The 22,159-nt window shown below is 30.7% G+C and overlaps 1 protein-coding gene across 1 annotated transcript in view; it reads right to left on the minus strand.

Annotated features, from left to right (window-relative positions):
• Window positions 1–261: 261 nt before the first annotated feature.
• Window positions 262–22,159, minus strand: part of LOC133658566 (delta-like protein C) — a 66,182-nt gene continuing 44,284 nt past the window's right edge. Inside the window, exons 8-10 of the mRNA XM_062060740.1 lie at window positions 10,833–11,586; window positions 3,516–3,606; window positions 262–942 (exon numbers count right to left, since the gene is read on the minus strand). Coding sequence (XP_061916724.1) covers window positions 937–942; window positions 3,516–3,606; window positions 10,833–11,586 — 851 coding nt within the window. The 3' untranslated portion in view covers window positions 262–936. The remainder of the gene's footprint in view (window positions 943–3,515; window positions 3,607–10,832; window positions 11,587–22,159) is intronic.

Raw genomic sequence — 22,159 nt, forward strand, 5'->3', positions numbered from 1 at the left:
GTCTGACCTTTTGACCCCCGCTCAGCGTACTGGTTTCTGTTTGACTCAGGTGCGTCTGCTGTGCCAATCAGTTAAGGTTGTCATGGCAACAAGAGAAAGTAAAAGCAAACAGGCCCAGAGGGAGAACCTGGTACACACACACACACTCCAAGTAAAACCATGTTGAGGTTTTTGACCTAAAATGGTCATGTGACTTCCACGATTGTTTAACTCAACTAGGAACACTTTCTTGTAAGCAGGAAGTGATCACACACACACACATCAATTTCGTCATTTATTTGTGAAAATATATTTGCTGATGGGTAGGAGGACATGTATATACACTGATCTCTTATAAATACAGCTGATGGGTAGGAGGACATGTATATACACTGATCTCTTATAAATACAGCTTTATGTACAAATTAAATAATAAATTAACAAACAAACAAACACATATTTTTGGTATCAAATGGCGTACAAAAATAACATGTTTTTTTTCTTCCCGAGAGTGTCAGGAACGTCACGCTTCAACGGCGTGTGATTGTTGTCGTGTCTCAGGCACTTTCAACACGTCCTCTTCCTGCTCTTACTTTGAAATTGCACAGGAAGCACTTGACGTAGATGCTGATTTGAGGAGCTCTTGGATAACGTGTGGAAACATTTTTTGTATCATTGCATGAACAATCGAGAGAGAGAGAGAGAGAGAGAGAGAGAGAGAGAGAGAGAGAGAGAGAGAGAGAGAGAGAGAGAGAGAGAGAGAGAGAGAGAGAGAGAGAGAGAGAGAGAGAGAGAGAGAGAGAGAGAGAGAGAGAGTGCAAAATAACGCAGGACATTCAGTCGGTAGTTTTGTCGTTGCAGCGGAACAATGTTTGTCTCCAGCAATAAGCAGCAATAAATACTCTAGGAAATAAAGTCCTGGACAGGAAGTCTGTCGCCTCGCTCCATGGACGTCACTCACACCTGCCGGGGACAGGGATAGAGTGGTGAGTTGTCACGTGACTTTAGTGTGTGTGTGTGTGTTCTTGTGTTTCTGCCCTTCTTGAAACATCAACAAGGAAAAGTAGCTTCCATATGAGGACCGGTGAACAAGTTAAAACCATTGCATCTAATAAGAGAGCCAAATACTAGAGTCCATGAACATTGCTCCAAAGGCAGGATTTTTGTTGTTGATTTAATGTGCATACAAAAGTAAACATTGCCAGGTGCATGTATGATAAAACAAGACGGCAGCTAAAGAAGGACTTCCCTATCCTTCCCTGAAAAAATCCGCCAGGTGAACAGTTGATTTTACCACTTCCGGTGCTGACGTGAGACAATCCACATGTGACCATAGGATGAACAAATACACTACGGTACTAAGACTATAGTGGCCATTAACAGTTAGCGTCTACAGCTGGGTTGCCCAAAGTGCGGCACAGGGGCCATCTGTGGTCCGTGACTCCTTCGTCATCGTCCTTAAGCACCAGTGTTTCCCACACATTCATTTATTTGTGGCGGCCCGCCGCGAAAGAATTACGTCCGCCACAAATTTAAAAAAATAAAAATAAAATAATTTTTTTTTATTGTCCTCTCCAGCTTCTCAGGCAAATCATATAGCAGATGTAGATGCCCATATCGACTGTTCAGATTTACTTTACAAAAGATAAGTGTAGGATACTTCTCTTGTTGCCTTATTTGTATTTGACTTTATTAAATGTATTTATATTAGAAACACAACATCACAAAAAATAGAGATCTCATTCGCACCCCTGGTGGTGAAATCTATCCCAATTTTTTTTTTTTTTAAATTGACTGTCGCTTTTAAAAGTGCTCCCCCTCTGGTCAACATATGAAATAACAAGGATGTGTAAAAATTTGAAGTGCTCCCCCTCTGGCCAATATATGTAATAAGTGTGTGTAAGACATTGAAATGCGCCTCCTTTGGCCAAAATTATTCTTCTTTAAATAAATAAATATGTATATAGACAGATATGGTAATAACTTCAAGTAAATAATAAGGATTAAAAACCAATTACCGTATTTTTCGGACTATAAGTCGCAGTTTTTTTCATAGTTTGGCCGACTTATACTCAGGAGCGACTTGTGTGTGAAATTATTAACACATTAGCGTAAAATATCAAATAATATTATTGAGCTCATTCACGTAAGAGACTGAACGTAAAAGATTTCATGGGATTTAGCGATTAGGAGTGACAGATTGTTTGGTAAACGTATAGCATGTTCTATATGTTATAGTTATTTGAATGACTCTTACCATAATATGTTACGTTAACATACCAGGCACTACGGGTGTGGGAAAAAAATCGATTCTAATTCGAATCGCGATTATCACGTTGTGCGATTCAGAATCGATTCTCATTTTTTAAAAATCGATTTTTTTTAATTTTTTATTTATTTATGTATTTTTTTAATTAATCAATCCAACAAAACAATACACAGGATAACCATAACAATGCAATCCAATTCCAAAACCAAACCCGACCCAGCAACACTCAGAACTGCAATAAACAGAGCAATTGAGAGGAGACACAAACACGACACAGAACAAACCAAAAGTAGTGAAACAAAAATGAATATTATCAACAACAGTATCAATATTAGTTACAATTTCAACATAGCAGAGATTAAAAATCCCTCATTGACATTATCATTAGACATTTATAAAAATTAAAAAAAGAACAATAGTGTCACAGTGGCTTACACTTGCATCGCATCTCATAAGCTTGACATCACACTGTGTCCAATATATTCACAAAGATAAAATAAGTCATATTTTTGGTTCATTTAATAGTTAAAACAAATGTACATTATTGCAATCAGTTGATAAAACATTGTCCTTTACGATTATAAAAGCTTTTTACAAAAATCTACTACTCTGCTTGCATGTCAGCAGACTGGGGTAGATCCTGCTGAAATCTATGTATTGAATGAATAGAGAATCCTTTTGAATCGGGAAAAAAATCGTTTTTGAATCGAGAATCGCGTTGAATCGAAAAGAGAAAAATCGATTTTGAATCGAATCGTGACCCCAAGAATCGATATTGAATCGAATCGTGGGACACCCAAATATTCACAGCCCTACCAGGCACGTTCTCAGTTGGTTATTTATGCCTCATATAACGTACACTTATTCAGCCTGTTGTTCACTATTCTTTATTTATTTGAAATTGCCTTTCAAATGTCTATTCTTGGTGTTGGCTTTTATCAAATACATTTCCCCAAAAAATGTGACTTATACTCCAGTGCGACTTATATGTTTTTTTCCTTCTTTATTATGCATTTATACTCAGAAAAATACGGTACAAACAAAATTTTTATTTTAAAAAAAATAATTAACTAAAAGCTTACCTTTGTTAGATTTGCATAGTTTGTAGATATTACTAATGTTGTAAATATAAATCTTTAAATATCTAGAAAGGCTGGTCCTAGAGATGTAGGCCTTTTTCAGAGGTCTCAAGAAGGTAAGAAAACACAAGTGTGTGTGAGTGTGTGTGTGTGTGTGCGTGTGTGTGTGTGTGTGTGTGTGACCTCACCTCAGTAGCAAAGACACACTGCTCCAGCTGCTCGGGGTTGATGAAGACAGGCTGGTAGCAGACATCCTTGACAAGACTGAGAGGTGACGACCTGCACGGACACACACTCGTCAGATTGACAACAATGATAGGAATAATAATACAATAATACTTGTATACAGTAGTATTAGTACTACTATTTCTGCTACTAATAACATTGACAGTATTTGTAATAATATGCATAATCATAGTTACAACAATAATAATGATTGCTACAACTTACAATAATCATTTTAACTACATTATTGTTGCAATGATGACATAATACTAGTTATAACAACAGTATTAATGAGAAAAATAACGATAATATTAATCATAATACAAAATTGACCAATAATCATCATCATAACAATGATGACAATATTACTAATACTTGTTATATCAATAATAAAAATAATGCGAACAAGAATAACTACTTAAAATATTCACAGTAAAATCATTGTAATAATTAACATAACAAAAATTGGAACACCGTCACCTGATTGGTGACAGTGCTACTAACACTGATAATAATACTTGCAGGAGAATTCTGACAGCAATAATCATCATTATAATAAGAGTGATGCCAATACTAGTAAAACTACTAATGAACATTATTAATAATGAACATTTGAACAACAGTGAGGGCAATATTGTTACTAAAAATAATACTAGTAAAAATATTTGTTGTATAATAATTGTAATAACTAACATTATATAAATACCAGCAAAAATCATCATCATTATGAAAATACTACTACCACTGATAATAACTGCAATCGTACAGTAATAATCATCATTATAATAACAGTGATGCATATACTAAAACCACTACTGATGTTGTCAATAATTAAATATTAATAATAATCATATTACAAATGTTAATTATACAAATAATCATCATTATAATAACAGTGATGCATATACTACTACTACTGATGTTGTCAAAAATGAAATATTAATAATAATCATATTACGAATGTTAATTATACAAATAATCATCATTATAATAACAGTGATGCATATACTACTACTACTACTGATGTTGTCAATAATGAAATAATAATAATAATCATATTACAAATGTTAATTATACAAATAATAATCATCATTATAATAACAGTCATGCATATACTAATACCACTACTGATGTTGTCAATAATTAAATATCAACAATAATCATATAAACATTTTTAACAAGTATACAAATAATAATCTGCATCATCAACAATGATGGCGATATTATTACTAACAAATGTGTTAGTAATTGTCATAATCACAGTAATAATAATCATCATCAATCTGGGCAATATTTCTACAAAACCAGTGAAGTTGGCACGTTGTGTAAATAGTAAATAAAAAGAGAATACAATGATTTGCAAATCCTTTTCAACTTATATTCAATTGAATAGACTGCAAAGACAAGATACTTAACGTTTGAACTGAGAAACGTTATTTTTTTAGCAAATATTAGCTCATTTGGAATTTGATGCCTGCAGAATGTTTAAAAAAAGCTGGCACAAGTGACAAAAAAGACCGAGAAAGTTAAGGAAGGCTCATCAAACACTTATTTGGAACTTCCCACAGGTGAACAGGCTAATTGGGAACAGGTGGGTGCCATGATTGGGTATAAAAGTAGATTCCATGAAATGCTCAGTCATTCACAAACAAGGATGGGGCGAGGGTCACCACTTTGTCAACAAATGCGTGAGCAAATTGTCCAATAGTTTAAGAACAACATTTCTCAACCAGCTATTGCACGGAATTTAGGGATTTCACCATCTACGCTCTGTAATATCATCAAAAGGTTCAGAGAATCTGGAGAAATCACTCCAAGTAAGCAGCAAGGCTGAAAACCAACATTGAATGCCCGTGACCGCGGATCCCTCAGGCGGTACTGCATCAAAAAGCGATATCAGTGTGTAAAGGATATCACCACATGGGCTCAGGAACACTTCAGAAAACCACTGTCAGTAACTACAGTTGGTTACTACATCTGTAAGTGCAAGTTAAAACTCTCCTATACAAAGCGAAAGCCATTTATCAACAACACCCAGGAACGCTGCCGGCTTTGCTGGGCCCGAGCTCATCTAAGATGGACTGATGCAAAGTGGGAAAGTGTTCTGTGGTCTGACGAGTCCACATTTCAAATTGTTTTTGGAAACTGTGGACGTCGTGTCCTCCGGACCAAAGAGGAAAAGAACCATCCGGATTGTTATAGGCGCAAAGTGTAAAAGCCAGCATCTGTGATGGTATGGGGGTGTATTAGTGCCCAAGACATGGGTAACTTACACATCTGTGAAGGCACCATTAATGCTGAAAGGTACATACAGGTTTTGGAGCAACATATGTTGCCATCCAAGCAACGTTATCATGGACGCCCCTGCTTATTTTAGCAAGACAACGCCAAGCCACGTGTTACAACAGCGTGGCTTCATAGTAAAAGAGTGCGGGTACTAGACTGGCCTGCCTGTAGTCCAGACCTGTCTCCCATTGAAAATGTGTGGCGCATTATGAAGCCTAAAATACCACAACAGAGACCCCCGGACTGTTGAACAACTTAAGCTGTACATCAAGCAAGAATGGGAAAGAATTCCACCTGAAAAGCTTAAAAAATGTGTCTCCTCAGTTCCCAAACCTTTACTGAGTGTTGTTAAAAGGAAAGGCCATGTAACACAGTGGTGAACATGTCCCTGTGCCAACTTCTTTGCAATGTGTTGCTGCCATTAAATTCTAAGTTAATGATTATTTGCACACAAAAAAAATCAAGTTTCTCAGTTTGAACATGAAATATCTTGTCTTTGCAGTCTATCCAATTGAATATAAGTTGAAAAGGATTTGCAAATCATTGTATTCTGTTTTTATTTACTATTTACACAACGTGACAACTTCACTGGTTCTGGGTTTTGTAATATTAGTAGTACTAATAATAATTGTACTACTAATAATAGTAATAATACTACTATTAATACTTCTACTACTACTAATAATAATGATAATATTAGTACTCTAATACTTCTACAACTAATAATAATAATCAATCATTAGTACTACTACTACTAATAATAATAATAATAATACTAGTACTACTACTTATCCCACAACTAATAAAAAAACATTACTACTACCAGTATTACTACTACTACCACTAATAATAATAATATTACTTCTAGTACTGTTACTACTACTAATAATACTACCAATAATAATATAAATACATCTCCTACCACTACTAATAATAATAATAACAAGCCAATAATTTATACTACTAGTACTATACTATATATATAATACTTATACTAATAATAATAATAATAACTAATCATAATAATATTAATAATAGTACTACTAATACTTCTACTACCAAAATAACAGTAGTATTACTAACACTACTATTAACAATAATAGTACAACTGATACTTCTACTACTACTAACATCAGTACTACTAAAATGTTTTACTACTAATAATACTTCTACTACCATTACTACTACTACTAATATTAATAGTACTACCAATACTACTACTATTAACAATAAGTGCTACTAATACTTCTACTATTATTAATAACATCCATCCATCCATCCATTTTCTACCGCTTATTCCCTTTGGGGTCGCGGGGGGCGCTGGAGCCTATCTCAGCTACAATCGGGCGGAAGGCAGGGTACACCCTGGACAAGTCGCCACCTTATCGCAGGGCCAACACAGATAGACAGACAACGATAATAATAATAATAATAACAGTACTACTATATGTGTTTGTATTATATTGTCTTGTACTACCAATACAACTTCTACTACAACTGATACTTTTACTACTACTATTAATAATAATAGTATTACTAATACATCTAGTACTACTAATACTTCTACTACCAAAATAACAGTAGTACTACTAACACTATTAACAATAATAGTACAACTGATACTTCTACTACTACTAACATCAGTACTACTAAAATGTTTTACTAATAATAATACTTCTACTACCATTACTACTAATATTAATAGTACTACCAATACTACTACTATTAACAATAAGTGCTACTAATACTTCTACTATTATTAATAACAATAATAATAATAACAGTACTACTAAATGTGTTTGTATTATATTGTCTTGTACTACCAATACAACTTCTACTACTACTTCTACTACAACTAATACTTTTACTACTACTACTATTAATAATAATAGTATTACTAATACATTTACTACTACACTAATAATAATAATAATAATAGTACTACTAAAATGTTTTACTACTACTACAACTGCTACTACTGTTAATAATACATCTATTACCAATACTGCTATAACTACTATTTATAATAATAATATTAGTACTTGTACTACCACGACTAGTACTACTACTACTAATAATAATAATAAGTGATAATAATACTAGTACTACTAATACTTATACTACTACTAATAACAATGCATCCACTACCATTACTACTACCACTACGAATAATAACAATAACCATAATAGTAATATTAATACCAATAATACTAGTACTACTAATACTTCTACTACTACTATGAATAATAAGAACAACAATAATAGTAATACTAATACCAATAATACTAGTACTACTAATACTTCTACTACAACTATGAATAATAATAACAATAATAATAGTAATAATACCAATAATACTAGTACTACTAATACTTCTACTACTACTAATGATAATGCATCTACCACCACTACTACTATGAATAATAATAACAATAACAATACCAATAATACTAGCACTACTAATACTTCTACTACTACTAATGATAATGCATCTACTACCATTACTACTACTATGAAAAATAATAACAATAATATTACTACTACTACTAATGATAATGCATCTACTACCATTACTACTACCACTACTACTATGATAATAATAACAATAATACTAGTACTACTAATACTTCTACTACTGTTAATGATAATGAATCTCCTACCATTACTACTACCACTACTACTATGAATAATAACAACAATAACAATAATACTAGTACTACTAATACTTCTACTACTACTAATGATAATGCATCTACTACCATTACTACTACTACTACTACTATGAAAAATAAAAACAATAATACTAGTACTACTAATACTTCTACTACTACTAATGATAATGCATCTACTACCATTACTACTACTATGGAAAAAAAACAATAATACTAGTACTACTAATACTTCTACTACTGCTAATGATAATTCATCTACTACATTTGCTACTACCACTACTACTATGAATAATAACAATAACAATAATACTAGTACTACTACTAATGATCATGCATCTACTACCATTACTACTATGAATAATAATAACAACAATAACACTAGTACTATGAATACTTCTACTACTACTAATGATAATGCATCTACTACCATTACTACTACTACCACTGCTATGAAAAATAATAATAATTATAATAACAATAATACTAGTACTAATACTTCTACTACTATTAATGGTAATTCATCTACTACCATTACTACTACCACTACTACTATGAATAATAACAACAATAACAATAATACTAGTACTATTAATACTTCTACTATTACTACTAATGATAATGCATCTCCTACCATTACTACTACCACTACTACTATGAAAAATAACAATAATAATAACAATATTAGTATTACTACTAATGATAATGCATCTACTACCATTACTACTACCACTACTACTATGACAAATAATAACAATAATACTAGTACTACTAATACTTCTACTACTATTAATGATAATGAATCTACTACCATTACTACTACCACTACTGCTATGAATAATAACAACAATAACAATAATACTAGTACTACTAATACTTCTACTACTACTAATGATAATGCATCTACTACCATTACTACTACCACTACTACTATGAATAATAATAATAACAATAATACTAGTAATACTAATACTTCTACTACTACTAATGACAATGCATCTACTACCATTACTACTACCACTACTACTATGAAAAATAATAATAACGATAATACTAGTACTATTAATACGTCTACTACTAATGATAATGCATCTACTACCATTACTACTACCACTACTACTACGAAAAATAATAATAATAATAATAATAACAATAATACTAGTACTACTAATACTTCTACTACTACTAATGATAATGTATCTACTACCATTAGTACTACCACTACTACTATGAATAATAATAACAATAACAATAATACTAGTACTACTAATACTTCTATTACTACTAATGATAATGCATCTACTACCATTACTACTATGAAAAATAATAATAATAACAATAATACTAGTACTACTAATACTTCTACTACTACTAAGGATAATGCATCTACTACCATTACTACTACCACTACTACTATGAAAAATAATAATAATAATAACAATAATACTAGTACTACTAATACTTCTACTACTACTAAGGATAATGCATCTACTACCATTACTACTACCACTACTACTATGAAAAATAATAATAATAATAACAATAATACTAGTACTACTAATACTTCTACTACTACTAAGGATAATGCATCTACTACCATTACTGCTACCACTACTACTATGAATAATAATAACAACAATAACAGTATTACTACTAATACTTCTATTACTACTAATGATAATGCATCTACTACCATTACTACTTTGAAAAATAATAATAATAATAATAATAACAACAATAATACTAGTACTACTAATACTTCTACTACTACTAAGGATAATGCATCTACTACCATTACTACTACCACTACTACTATGAAAAATAATAATAATAATAACAATAATACTAGTACTACTAATACTTCTACTACTACTAAGGATAATGCATCTACTACCATTACTACTACCACTACTACTATGAATAATAATAACAACAATAACAGTAATACTAGTACTACTAATACTTCTATTACTACTAATGATAATGCATCTACTACCATTACTACTATGAAAAATAATAATAATAATAATAACAGTAATACTAGTACTACTAATACTTCTACTACTACTAAGGATAATGCATCTACTACCATTACTACTACCACTACTACTATGAATAATAATAACAATAACAGTAATACTAGTACTACTAATACTTCTACTACTACTAAGGATAATGCATCTACTACCATTACTACTACCACTACTACTATGAATAATAATAACAACAATAACAGTAATAATAGTACTACTAATACTACTAAGGATAATGTATCTACCACCATGACTACTGCTACAAATAATTGTAATAATATAAGGTCCATACCGGTCAAATTTGTTTTTGTTGAGTTGTTCGTCCTTGGCAAGGTTGCAGTCGGCCATTTTGTTTTTAAAGATGGCCACGTTGTCTCCGCCCACCAGAGCGACGTCCTTGTTGGACACTTTGACCTGTCCCCCAGGAAGGTGAAAGTTCTCCTTCTCCTTGAAGCCGCTCAGCAGCGCTCCCGCCAAGCTGACGCTCCTGGCCCCGCCCCCGCCCCCGCCGATGACGGCGTTGCGGTTGTTGACCGCCTCCAGGTCGTTCTTGACCGAGGTGGATAGGGCGGCGAGTCCCTTGCCCCAGCGGAGCTGACGCAGGATGAAGACGGCGGCGCACGCCAGCAGGGTCAACGTCAGCACGCCAAAAACGCAGGCGGCGGCCAACACTGAAGGGAAGCTGCCATCGTTGGGGGTAGAGGTGAGGGCAGGGGCAGGAGGCGGCGTGGTCTTGAGGGCGTACTCGCAGCGTGCGCCCATGAAGCCCGGCGGGCACTGGCACACGGGGCCCGAGAAGTGGGCGTAACACTTGCCGCCATTGTCGCAGGGGAAGTGGTCGCAGGGATTGGAGCGCACGGAGCAGTCCTTGCCCCTGAAGCCCAGCGTGCACGTGCACGTGAAGTCGTTGACGCCGTCCACGCACGTGCCGGCGTTGTGACAAGGGTTGCTAGCGCAGTCGTCCACGTTGGTCTCGCAGAGGGCGCCCATGAAGCCCAGGCGACATCGACACACCACCCTCTGACCCACGTCCAAACAGTGAGCGCCTGCAGGGACAAACATGCTTTAAATACCACTTATTTCTGAAAAGACACTTTAATACACCATATTTCTAAAAACACACTTTAGTACCACTTATTTCTAAAAACACACTTTAGTAACACATATTTTCTGAAAACACACTTTAGTACCACTTATTTCTAAAAACACACTTTAGTACCACATATTTCTAAAAACACACTTTAATACCACTTATTTCTAAAAACACACTTTAGTAACACATATTTTCTGAAAACACACTTTAGTACCACTTATTTCTAAAAACACACTTTAGTACCACATATTTCTAAAAACACACTTTAATACCACTTATTTCTAAAAACACACTTTAGTAACACATATTTTCTAAAAACACACTTTAGTACCACTTATTGCTAAAAACACACTTTAATACCACATATTTCTAAAACACACTTTAGTACCACTTATTTCTAAAAACACACTTTAGTACCACTTATTTCTAAAAACACACTCTAGTAACACATATTTCTAAAAACACACTTTAGTACCACTTATTTCTAAAAACACACTTTAGTAACACATATTTCTAAAAACACACTTTAGTACCACTTATTTCTAAAAACACATTTTAGTAACACATATTTCTAAAAACACACTTTAATACCACTTATTTCTAAAAACACATTTTAGTAACACATATTTCTAAAAACACACTTTAATACCACTTATTTCTAAAAACACACTTTAGTACCACTTATTTCTAAAAACACATTTAGTAACACATATTTCTAAAAACACACTTTAATACCACTTATTTCTAAAAACACACTTTAGTAACACTTATTTCTAAACACACTTTAGTAACACATATTTCTAAAAACACACTTAGTAACACATATTTGTAAAAACACACTTTAACACCACATATTTCTAAATCACTTTAATATGACATATTTCTAAAAACACACTTTAATACCACCTATTTCTAAAAACACGTTAATATGACATATTTCTAAAAACACACTTTAATACACCATATTTCTAAAAACAGATTTTAATACGACATATTTTCTAAAAAGACGCTTTATAAAGCTATTTCTAAAAACACACTTTCATACGACATATTTCTAAAAACACGCTTTAATACGACATACTTTCTAAAAACACTTTAATACGACCTATTTCTAAAACACACTTTAATACAACGTATTTCTATAAACACACTTTCATACGGCATATTTCTAAAAACACACTTTAATACGCCATATCTCTAAAAACACACTTTAATACGCCATATTTCTAAAAACAATTTAATACGCCATATTTCCTAAAAACTCACTTTAATACGCCATATTTCCTACAAACTCACTTTAATACGACCTATTTCTAAAAGCACACTTTAATATGACCTATTTCAATGCAGCTCCAGCACCCCCCGCGACCCCGAAAGGGACAATCTGTAGAAAATGGATGGATGGATGGATTTCTAAAAAAACACTTTAATAAGACCTATTTCTAAAAACACACTTTAATACAACCTATTTCTAAAAACACGCTTTAATACGACCTATTTCTAAAAACACACTAATACGACATATTTTTCTAAAAACACACTTTACGACGTACTTCTAACAACACACTTTAATACGACGTATTTCTAAACACGCTTTAATACGACATATTTCTAAAAACACACTTTAATACACCAAATTTCTAAAAACACACTAATACGACGTATTTCTAAAACACACTTTAATACACCAAATTTCGTAAAAACACTTTAATACGACCTATTTCTAAAAACACACTTTACTACACTATATTTCTAAAAACACACTTTAATACGACCTATTTCTAAAAACACACTTTACTACACTATATTTCTAAAAACACACTTTAATAAAACCTATTTCTAAAAACACACTTTAATAGGACATATTTCGTAAAAACACACTTTAATACGATCTATTTCTAAAAACACACTTTACTACACTATATTTCTAAAAACACACTTTAATAAAACCTATTTCTAAAAACACACTTTAATATGCCATATTTCGTAAAAACACACTTTAATACGACCTATTTCAAAAAACACGCTTTAATACGACGTACTTCTAACAACACACTTTAATACGACGTATTTCTAAACACGCTTTAATACGACATATTTCTAAAAACACGCTTTAATACGACGTATTACTAAAACACACTTTAATACGCCATATTTCGTAAAAACACACTTTAATACGATCTATTTCTAAAAACACACTTTACTACACTATATTTCTAAAAACACACTTTAATAAAACCTATTTCTAAAAACACACTTTAATACGCCATATTTCGTAAAAACACACTTTAATACGACCTATTTCAAAAAACACGCTTTAATACGACGTACTTCTAACAACACACTTTAATACGACGTATTTCTAAACACGCTTTAATACGACATATTTCTAAAAACACGCTTTAATACGACGTATTACTAAAACACACTTTAATACGCCATATTTCGTAAAAACACACTTTAATACGATCTATTTCTAAAAACACACTTTACTACACTATATTTCTAAAAACACACTTTAATAAAACCTATTTCTAAAAACACACTTTAATACGCCATATTTCGTAAAAACACACTTTAATACGACCTATTTCTAAAAACACACTTTAATACGCCATATTTCGTAAAAACACACTTTAATACGACCTATTTCTAAAAACACACTTTAATACGCCATATTTCGTAAAAACACACTTTAATACGACGTATTTCTAAACACGCTTTAATACGACATGTTTCTAAAAACACACTTTAATACGACGTATTTCTAAAACACACTTTAATACACCATATTTCGTAAAAACACACTTTAATACGACCTATTTCGTAAAAACACACTTTAATACGACCTATTTCTAAAAACACACTTTACTACACTATATTTCTAAAAACACACTTTAATAAAACCTATTTCTAAAAACACACTTTAATACGCCATATTTCTAAAAACACGCTTTAATCCAACCTACTTCTAACAACACACTTTAATACGACGTATTTCTAAACACGCTTTAATACGCCATATTTCAAAAAACACACTTTAATGCACCAAATTTCTAAAAACACACTTTAATACGACGTATTTCTAAAACACACTTTAATACGGCATATATCTAAAAACACACTTTAATACGACGTATTTCTAAAAACACACTTTAATACAACCTATTTCTAAAAACACACTTTACTACACTATATTTCTAAAAACACACTTTAATACAACCTATTTCTAAAAACACACTTTAATACGCCATATTTCGTAAAAACACACTTTAATACGACCTATTTCTAAAAACACGCTTTAATACGACGTACTTCTAACAACACACTTTAATACGACGTATTTCTAAACACGCTTTAATACGACCTATTTCTAAAAACACACTTTAATACGACATATTTCTAAAAACACACTTTACTACACTATATTTCTAAAAACACACTTTAATACAACCTATTTCTAAAAACACATTTTAATACGACATATTTCTAAAAACACACTTTAAAACGACCTATTTCTAAACACACACTTTAATACGACCTATTTATATAAACACACTTTAATACAACGTATTTCTAAATAACACACTTTAATACGACGTATATCTAGAAACACACTTTAATACGACCTATTTCTAAAAACACGCTTTAATACGACCTATTTCTAAAAACACCCTTAATACGACATATTTCTAAAAACACATTTTAATACAACATATTTCTTAAAACACTTTAATATGACATATTTCTAAAAACACTTTAATACGACATTTCTAAAAACACACTTTAATACGAAATATTTCTAAAAACACGCTCTTTACAACATATTTCTAAAAACACACTTTAATACGACATATTTCTAAAAACACACTTTACTACACTATATTTCTAAAAACACACTTTAATACAACCTATTTCTAAAAACACATTTTAATACGACATATTTCTAAAAACACACTTTAAAACGACCTATTTCTAAACACACAGTTTAATACGACCTATTTATATAAACACACGTTAATACAACGTATTTCTAAATAACACACTTTAATACGACGTATATCTAGAAACACACTTTAATACGACCTATTTCTAAAAACACCCTTAATACGACATATTTCTAAAAACACATTTTAATACAACATATTTCTTAAAACACTTTAATATGACATATTTCTAAAAACACTTTAATACGACATTTCTAAAAACACACTTTAATACGAAATATTTCTAAAAACACGCTCTTTACAACATATTTCTAAAAACACACTTTAATACGACGTATTTCTAAAACACACTTTAATACGGCATAAATCTAAAAACACACTTTAATATGCCATATTTCGTAAAAACACACTTTAATACGACCTATTTCTAAAAACACACTTTAATACGACATATTTCTAAAAACACACTTTAAAACGACCTATTTCTAAAAACACACTTTAATACGACCTATTTACAGTGTTTCCCACACATTAATTTATTTGTGGCGGCCCGCCACGAAAGAATTACGTCCGCCACAAATAAAATAAAATAAAAATTGTATTTTATTTTTTATCATATAGTTGATGTAGATGCCCATATAGGCTGTTCAGATTTACTTTACAAAAGAGAAGTGTAGGATACTTCTTTTGTTGCCTTATTTGTATTTGACCACTACTGTTTTCTGTTTATTTGTTACTGACTGTGGCAGGACACCTCTGCCTCTGTTTCACTTTATGTTGCTGGTAAATAATATGGTTGTAGTAGTAGGCTAAAGTTAAATTATTTAGTATGCACTAATTAAAGGGGCAGAGCTTTAAGAGACATTTATTTTTATATTTTATAAGATATATTTTTTGTAAGAACCACAATTAATAAATATATTTCAGTGAATAACTTATTGTTCAAATCTGTATATAAATATGTACATAAAGTGTTGTAATTATATTGTAAAATGGATGGATGGATGGACGTTTAAAACAAAACTGTTATTATTAATTAGTAAGTATACATTTTTTTAGCCTTTTTAGAGAAAATCATATCATTGTAGTAAATTATGCAAATTACTCGATGATGTCATGGTGACCACGCCCATAGGCACGCCCCCACCGCCACAGGTATCTTGGCAGTTTATGGGAAACACTGATTTATATAAACACACTTTAATACAACGTATTTGTAAATAACACACTTTAATACGACGTATATCTAGAAACACACTTTAATACGACATTTCTAAAAACACACTTTAATACGACCTATTTGTAAAAACACGCTTTAATACGACCAATTTCTAAAAACACCCTTAATACGAAATATTTGTAAAAACACATTTTAATACGACAAATTTCTAAAAACACATTTTAATTCAACATATTTGTTAAAACACTTTAATATGACATATTTCTAAAAACACTTTAATACGACATTTCTAAAAACACACTTTAATACGAAATATTTCTAAAAACGCTCTTTACAACATATTTCTAAAAACACACTTTAATACGACATATTTCTAAAAACACGCTTTAATACGTCATTTCTAAAAACACGCTTTATTACGACATATTTCTAAAAACACGCTTTAATACGACATATTTCTAAAAACACGCTTTATTACGACATATTTCTAAAAACACGCTTTAATAAAACATATTTGTAAAAAAAACTTTAATACGCCATATTTCTAAAAACACATTTTAATACGCCATATTTCCTAAAAACAGACTTTAATATGACCTATTTCAATGCAGCTGAGATAGGCTCCAGCACCCCCCGCGACCCCGAAACGGACAAGCGGTAAAAAATGGATGGATGGATTTCTAAAAACCCACTTTAATACGACCTATTTCTAAAAACACGCTTTAATACAACCTATTTCTAAAAACACACTTTAATACAACCTATTTCTAAAAACACACTTTAATACAACCTATTTCTAAAAACACACTTTAATACAACCTATTTCTAAAAACACACTTTAATACGATCTATTTCTAAAAACACGCTTTAATACAACCTACTTCTAAAAACACACTTTAATACGACGTATTTCTAAACACGCTTTAATACGCCATATCTCTAAAAACACACTTTAATACACCATATTTCTGAAAACACTTTAATACGACCTATATCTAAAAACACACTTTACTACACTATACTTCTAAAAACACTTTAATACACCATATTTCTAAAAACACACTTTAATACGGCATATTTCTAAAACCACACTTTAATACAACCTATTTCTAAAAACACGCTTTAATACGACCTATTTCTAAACACACACTTTAATACGACCTATTTCTATAAACACACTTTAATACAAAATAACACACTTTAATACGACGTATATCTAGAAACACACTTTAATACGACATATTTCTAAAACCACACTTTAATACAACCTATTTCTATAAACACATTTTAATACAACGTATTTCTAAACACACACTTTAATACGACCTATTTCTATAAACACACTTTAATACAAAATAACACACTTTAATACGACGTATATCTAGAAACACACTTTAATACGACATATTTCTAAAAACACACTTTAATACGACCTATTTCTAATAACATGCTTTAATACAACCTATATTTCTAAAAACACATTATAATACGACATATTTCTTAAAACACTTTAATAACGACATATTTCTAAAAACACGCTTTAATATGACATATTTCTAAAAACACGCTTTAATAAAACATATTTCTAAAAACACTTTAATACGCCATATTTTAAAAACACACTTTAATATGCCATATTTCTAAAAACACACTTTAATATGCCATATTTCCTAAAAACTCACTTAATATGACCTATTTCAATGCAGCCGAGATAGGCTCCAGCACCCCCCGAGACCCCAAAAGGGACAAGCGGTAGAAATGGATGGATGAATATCTAAAAACACACTTTAATGACATATTTCTAAAAACACACTTTAATACGACATATTTCTAAAAACACACTTTAATACAACCTATTTCTAAAAACACACTTTAATATGACCTATTTCTAAAAACACGCTTTAATACGACCTATTTCTAAAAACACACTTTAATACGACCTATTTCTAAAAACACACTTTAATACGACCTATTTCTAAAAACACGCTTTTAATACAACCTATTTCTAAAAACACACTTTAATACAACCTATTTCTAAAAACACGCTTTAATACAACCTATTTCTAAAAACACACTTTAATACGCCATATTTCTAAAAACACACTTTAATACGACCTATTTCTAAAAACACACTTTAATACACCATATTTCTAAAAAGACGCTTTAATACGACCTATTTCTAAAAACACACTTTAATACAACCTATTTCTAAAAACACACTTTAATACAAACTATTTCTAAAAACATCCTTTAATACAACCTATTTCTAAAAACACACTTTAATACAAACTATTTCTAAAAACATCCTTTAATACAACCTATTTCTAAAAACACACTTAAAAACAACCTATTTCTAAAAACACACTTTATACGACCTATTTCTAAAAACACACTTTAATACGACCTATTTCTAAAAACACGCTTTTAATACAACCTATTTCTAAAAACACACTTTAATACAACCTATTTCTAAAAACACACTTTAATACGACATATTTTCTAAAAACACACTTTAATACGACCTATTTCTAAAAACACACTTTAATACACCATATTTCTAAAAAGACGCTTTAATACGACCTATTTCTAAAAACACACTTTAATACACCATATTTCTAAAAAGACGCTTTAATACGACCTATTTCTAAAAACACACTTTAATACAAACTATTTCTAAAAACATCCTTTAATACAACCTATTTCTAAAAACACACTTTAATACAAACTATTTCTAAAAACATCCTTTAATACAACCTATTTCTAAAAACACACTTAAAAACAACCTATTTCTAAAAACACACTTTAATACGACCTATTTCTAAAAACACACTTTAATACGACCTATTTCTAAAAACACACTTTAATACGACCTATTTCTAAAAACACGCTTTTAATACAACCTATTTCTAAAAACACACTTTAATACAACCTATTTCTAAAAACACACTTTAATACGACATATTTTCTAAAAACACACTTTAATACGACCTATTTCTAAAAACACACTTTAATACACCATATTTCTAAAAAGACGCTTTAATACGACCTATTTCTAAAAACACACTTTAATACAAACTATTTCTAAAAACATCCTTTAATACAACCTATTTCTAAAAACACACTTTAATACAAACTATTTCTAAAAACATCCTTTAATACAACCTATTTCTAAAAACACACTTTAATACGACCTATTTCTAAAAACACGCTTTTAATACAACCTATTTCTAAAAACACACTTTCTTACGCCATATTTCTAAAAATACGCTTTAATACAACCTATTTCTAAAGACACTTTAATACGACATATTTCTAAAAACACACTTTCATACGGCATATTTCTAAAAACACACTTTAATACGACGTATTTCTAAAAAGACGCTTTATTACGACGTATTTCTAAAAAGACGCTTTAACACGATCTATTTCTAAAAACACGCTTTAATACAACCTATTTCAAAAAAGACGCTTTAACACGATCTATTTCTAAAAACACGCTTTAATACAACCTATTTCAAAAAACACACTTTAATGTGACCTATTTCTAAAAACACACTTTAATACGACCTATTTCTAAAAATACACTTTAATGCGACCTATTTCTAAAAACACACTTTAATACGACCTATTTCTAAAAACAAGCTTTAATACACCATATTTCTAAAAACACACTTTAATACGACCTATTTCTAAAAACACACTTTAATACGACCTATTTCTAAAAACACGCTTTAATACACCATATTTCTAAAAAGACGCTTTAATACGACCTATTTCTAAAAACACACTTTAATACAAACTATTTCTAAAAACATCCTTTAATACAACCTATTTCTAAAAACACACTTTAATACAAACTATTTCTAAAAACATCCTTTAATACAACCTATTTCTAAAAACACACTTTAATACGACCTATTTCTAAAAACACGCTTTTAATACAACCTATTTCTAAAAACACACTTTCTTACGCCATATTTCTAAAAATACGCTTTAATACAACCTATTTCTAAAGACACTTTAATACGACATATTTCTAAAAACACACTTTCATACGGCATATTTCTAAAAACACACTTTAATACGACGTATTTCTAAAAAGACGCTTTATTACGACGTATTTCTAAAAAGACGCTTTAACACGATCTATTTCTAAAAACACGCTTTAATACAACCTATTTCAAAAAAGACGCTTTAACACGATCTATTTCTAAAAACACGCTTTAATACAACCTATTTCAAAAAACACACTTTAATGTGACCTATTTCTAAAAACACACTTTAATACGACCTATTTCTAAAAATACACTTTAATGCGACCTATTTCTAAAAACACACTTTAATACGACCTATTTCTAAAAACAAGCTTTAATACACCATATTTCTAAAAACACACTTTAATACGACCTATTTCTAAAAACACACTTTAATACGACCTATTTCTAAAAACACGCTTTAATACAACCTATTTCTAAAAACACACTTTAATACGACCTATTTCTAAAAACACACTTTAATACAACCTGTTTCTAAAAAGACGCTTTAATACGACCTATTTCTAAAAACACACTTTAATACAACCTATTTCTAAAAACACGCTTTAATACGACCTATTTCTAAAAAACACGCTTTAATACAACCTATTTCTAAAAACACACTTTAATACGACATATTTCTAAAAACACACTTTAATACAACCTATTTCTAAAAACACACTTAAAAACAACCTATTTCTAAAAACACACTTTAATACGACATATTTCTAAAAACACACTTTCATACGCCATATTTCTACAAAGACGCTTTAATACAACCTATTTCTAAAAACACACTTTAATACGACATATTTCTAAAAACACACTTTAATACAACCTATTTCTAAAAACACACTTAAAAACAACCTATTTCTAAAAACACACTTTAATACGACATATTTCTAAAAACACACTTTCATACGCCATATTTCTACAAAGACGCTTTAATACAACCTATTTCTAAAAAGACGCTTTAATACAACCTATTTCTAAAAACATGCTTTAATACGACCTATTTCTAAAAACACGCTTTAATACGACCTATTTCTAAAAACACACTTTAATACGAGATATTTCTAAAAACACACTTTAATACGAGATATTTCTAAAAACACACTTTAATACGAGATATTTCTAAAAACACACTTTAATACGACATATTTCTAAAAACACACTTTAATACGACATATTTCTAAGAACACACTTTAACACGACATATTTGTAAAAACACACTTTAATACGACCTATTTCTAAAAACACACTTTAATACAACCTATTTCTAAAAACACGCTTTAATACGACATATTTGTAAAAACACATTTTAATACGACCTATTTCTAAAAACACGCTTAAATATGACCTATT

This window comes from Entelurus aequoreus, linkage group LG10, assembly GCF_033978785.1.
Source record: "Entelurus aequoreus isolate RoL-2023_Sb linkage group LG10, RoL_Eaeq_v1.1, whole genome shotgun sequence".
In the NCBI taxonomy this organism is placed as follows: domain Eukaryota; kingdom Metazoa; phylum Chordata; class Actinopteri; order Syngnathiformes; family Syngnathidae; genus Entelurus; species Entelurus aequoreus.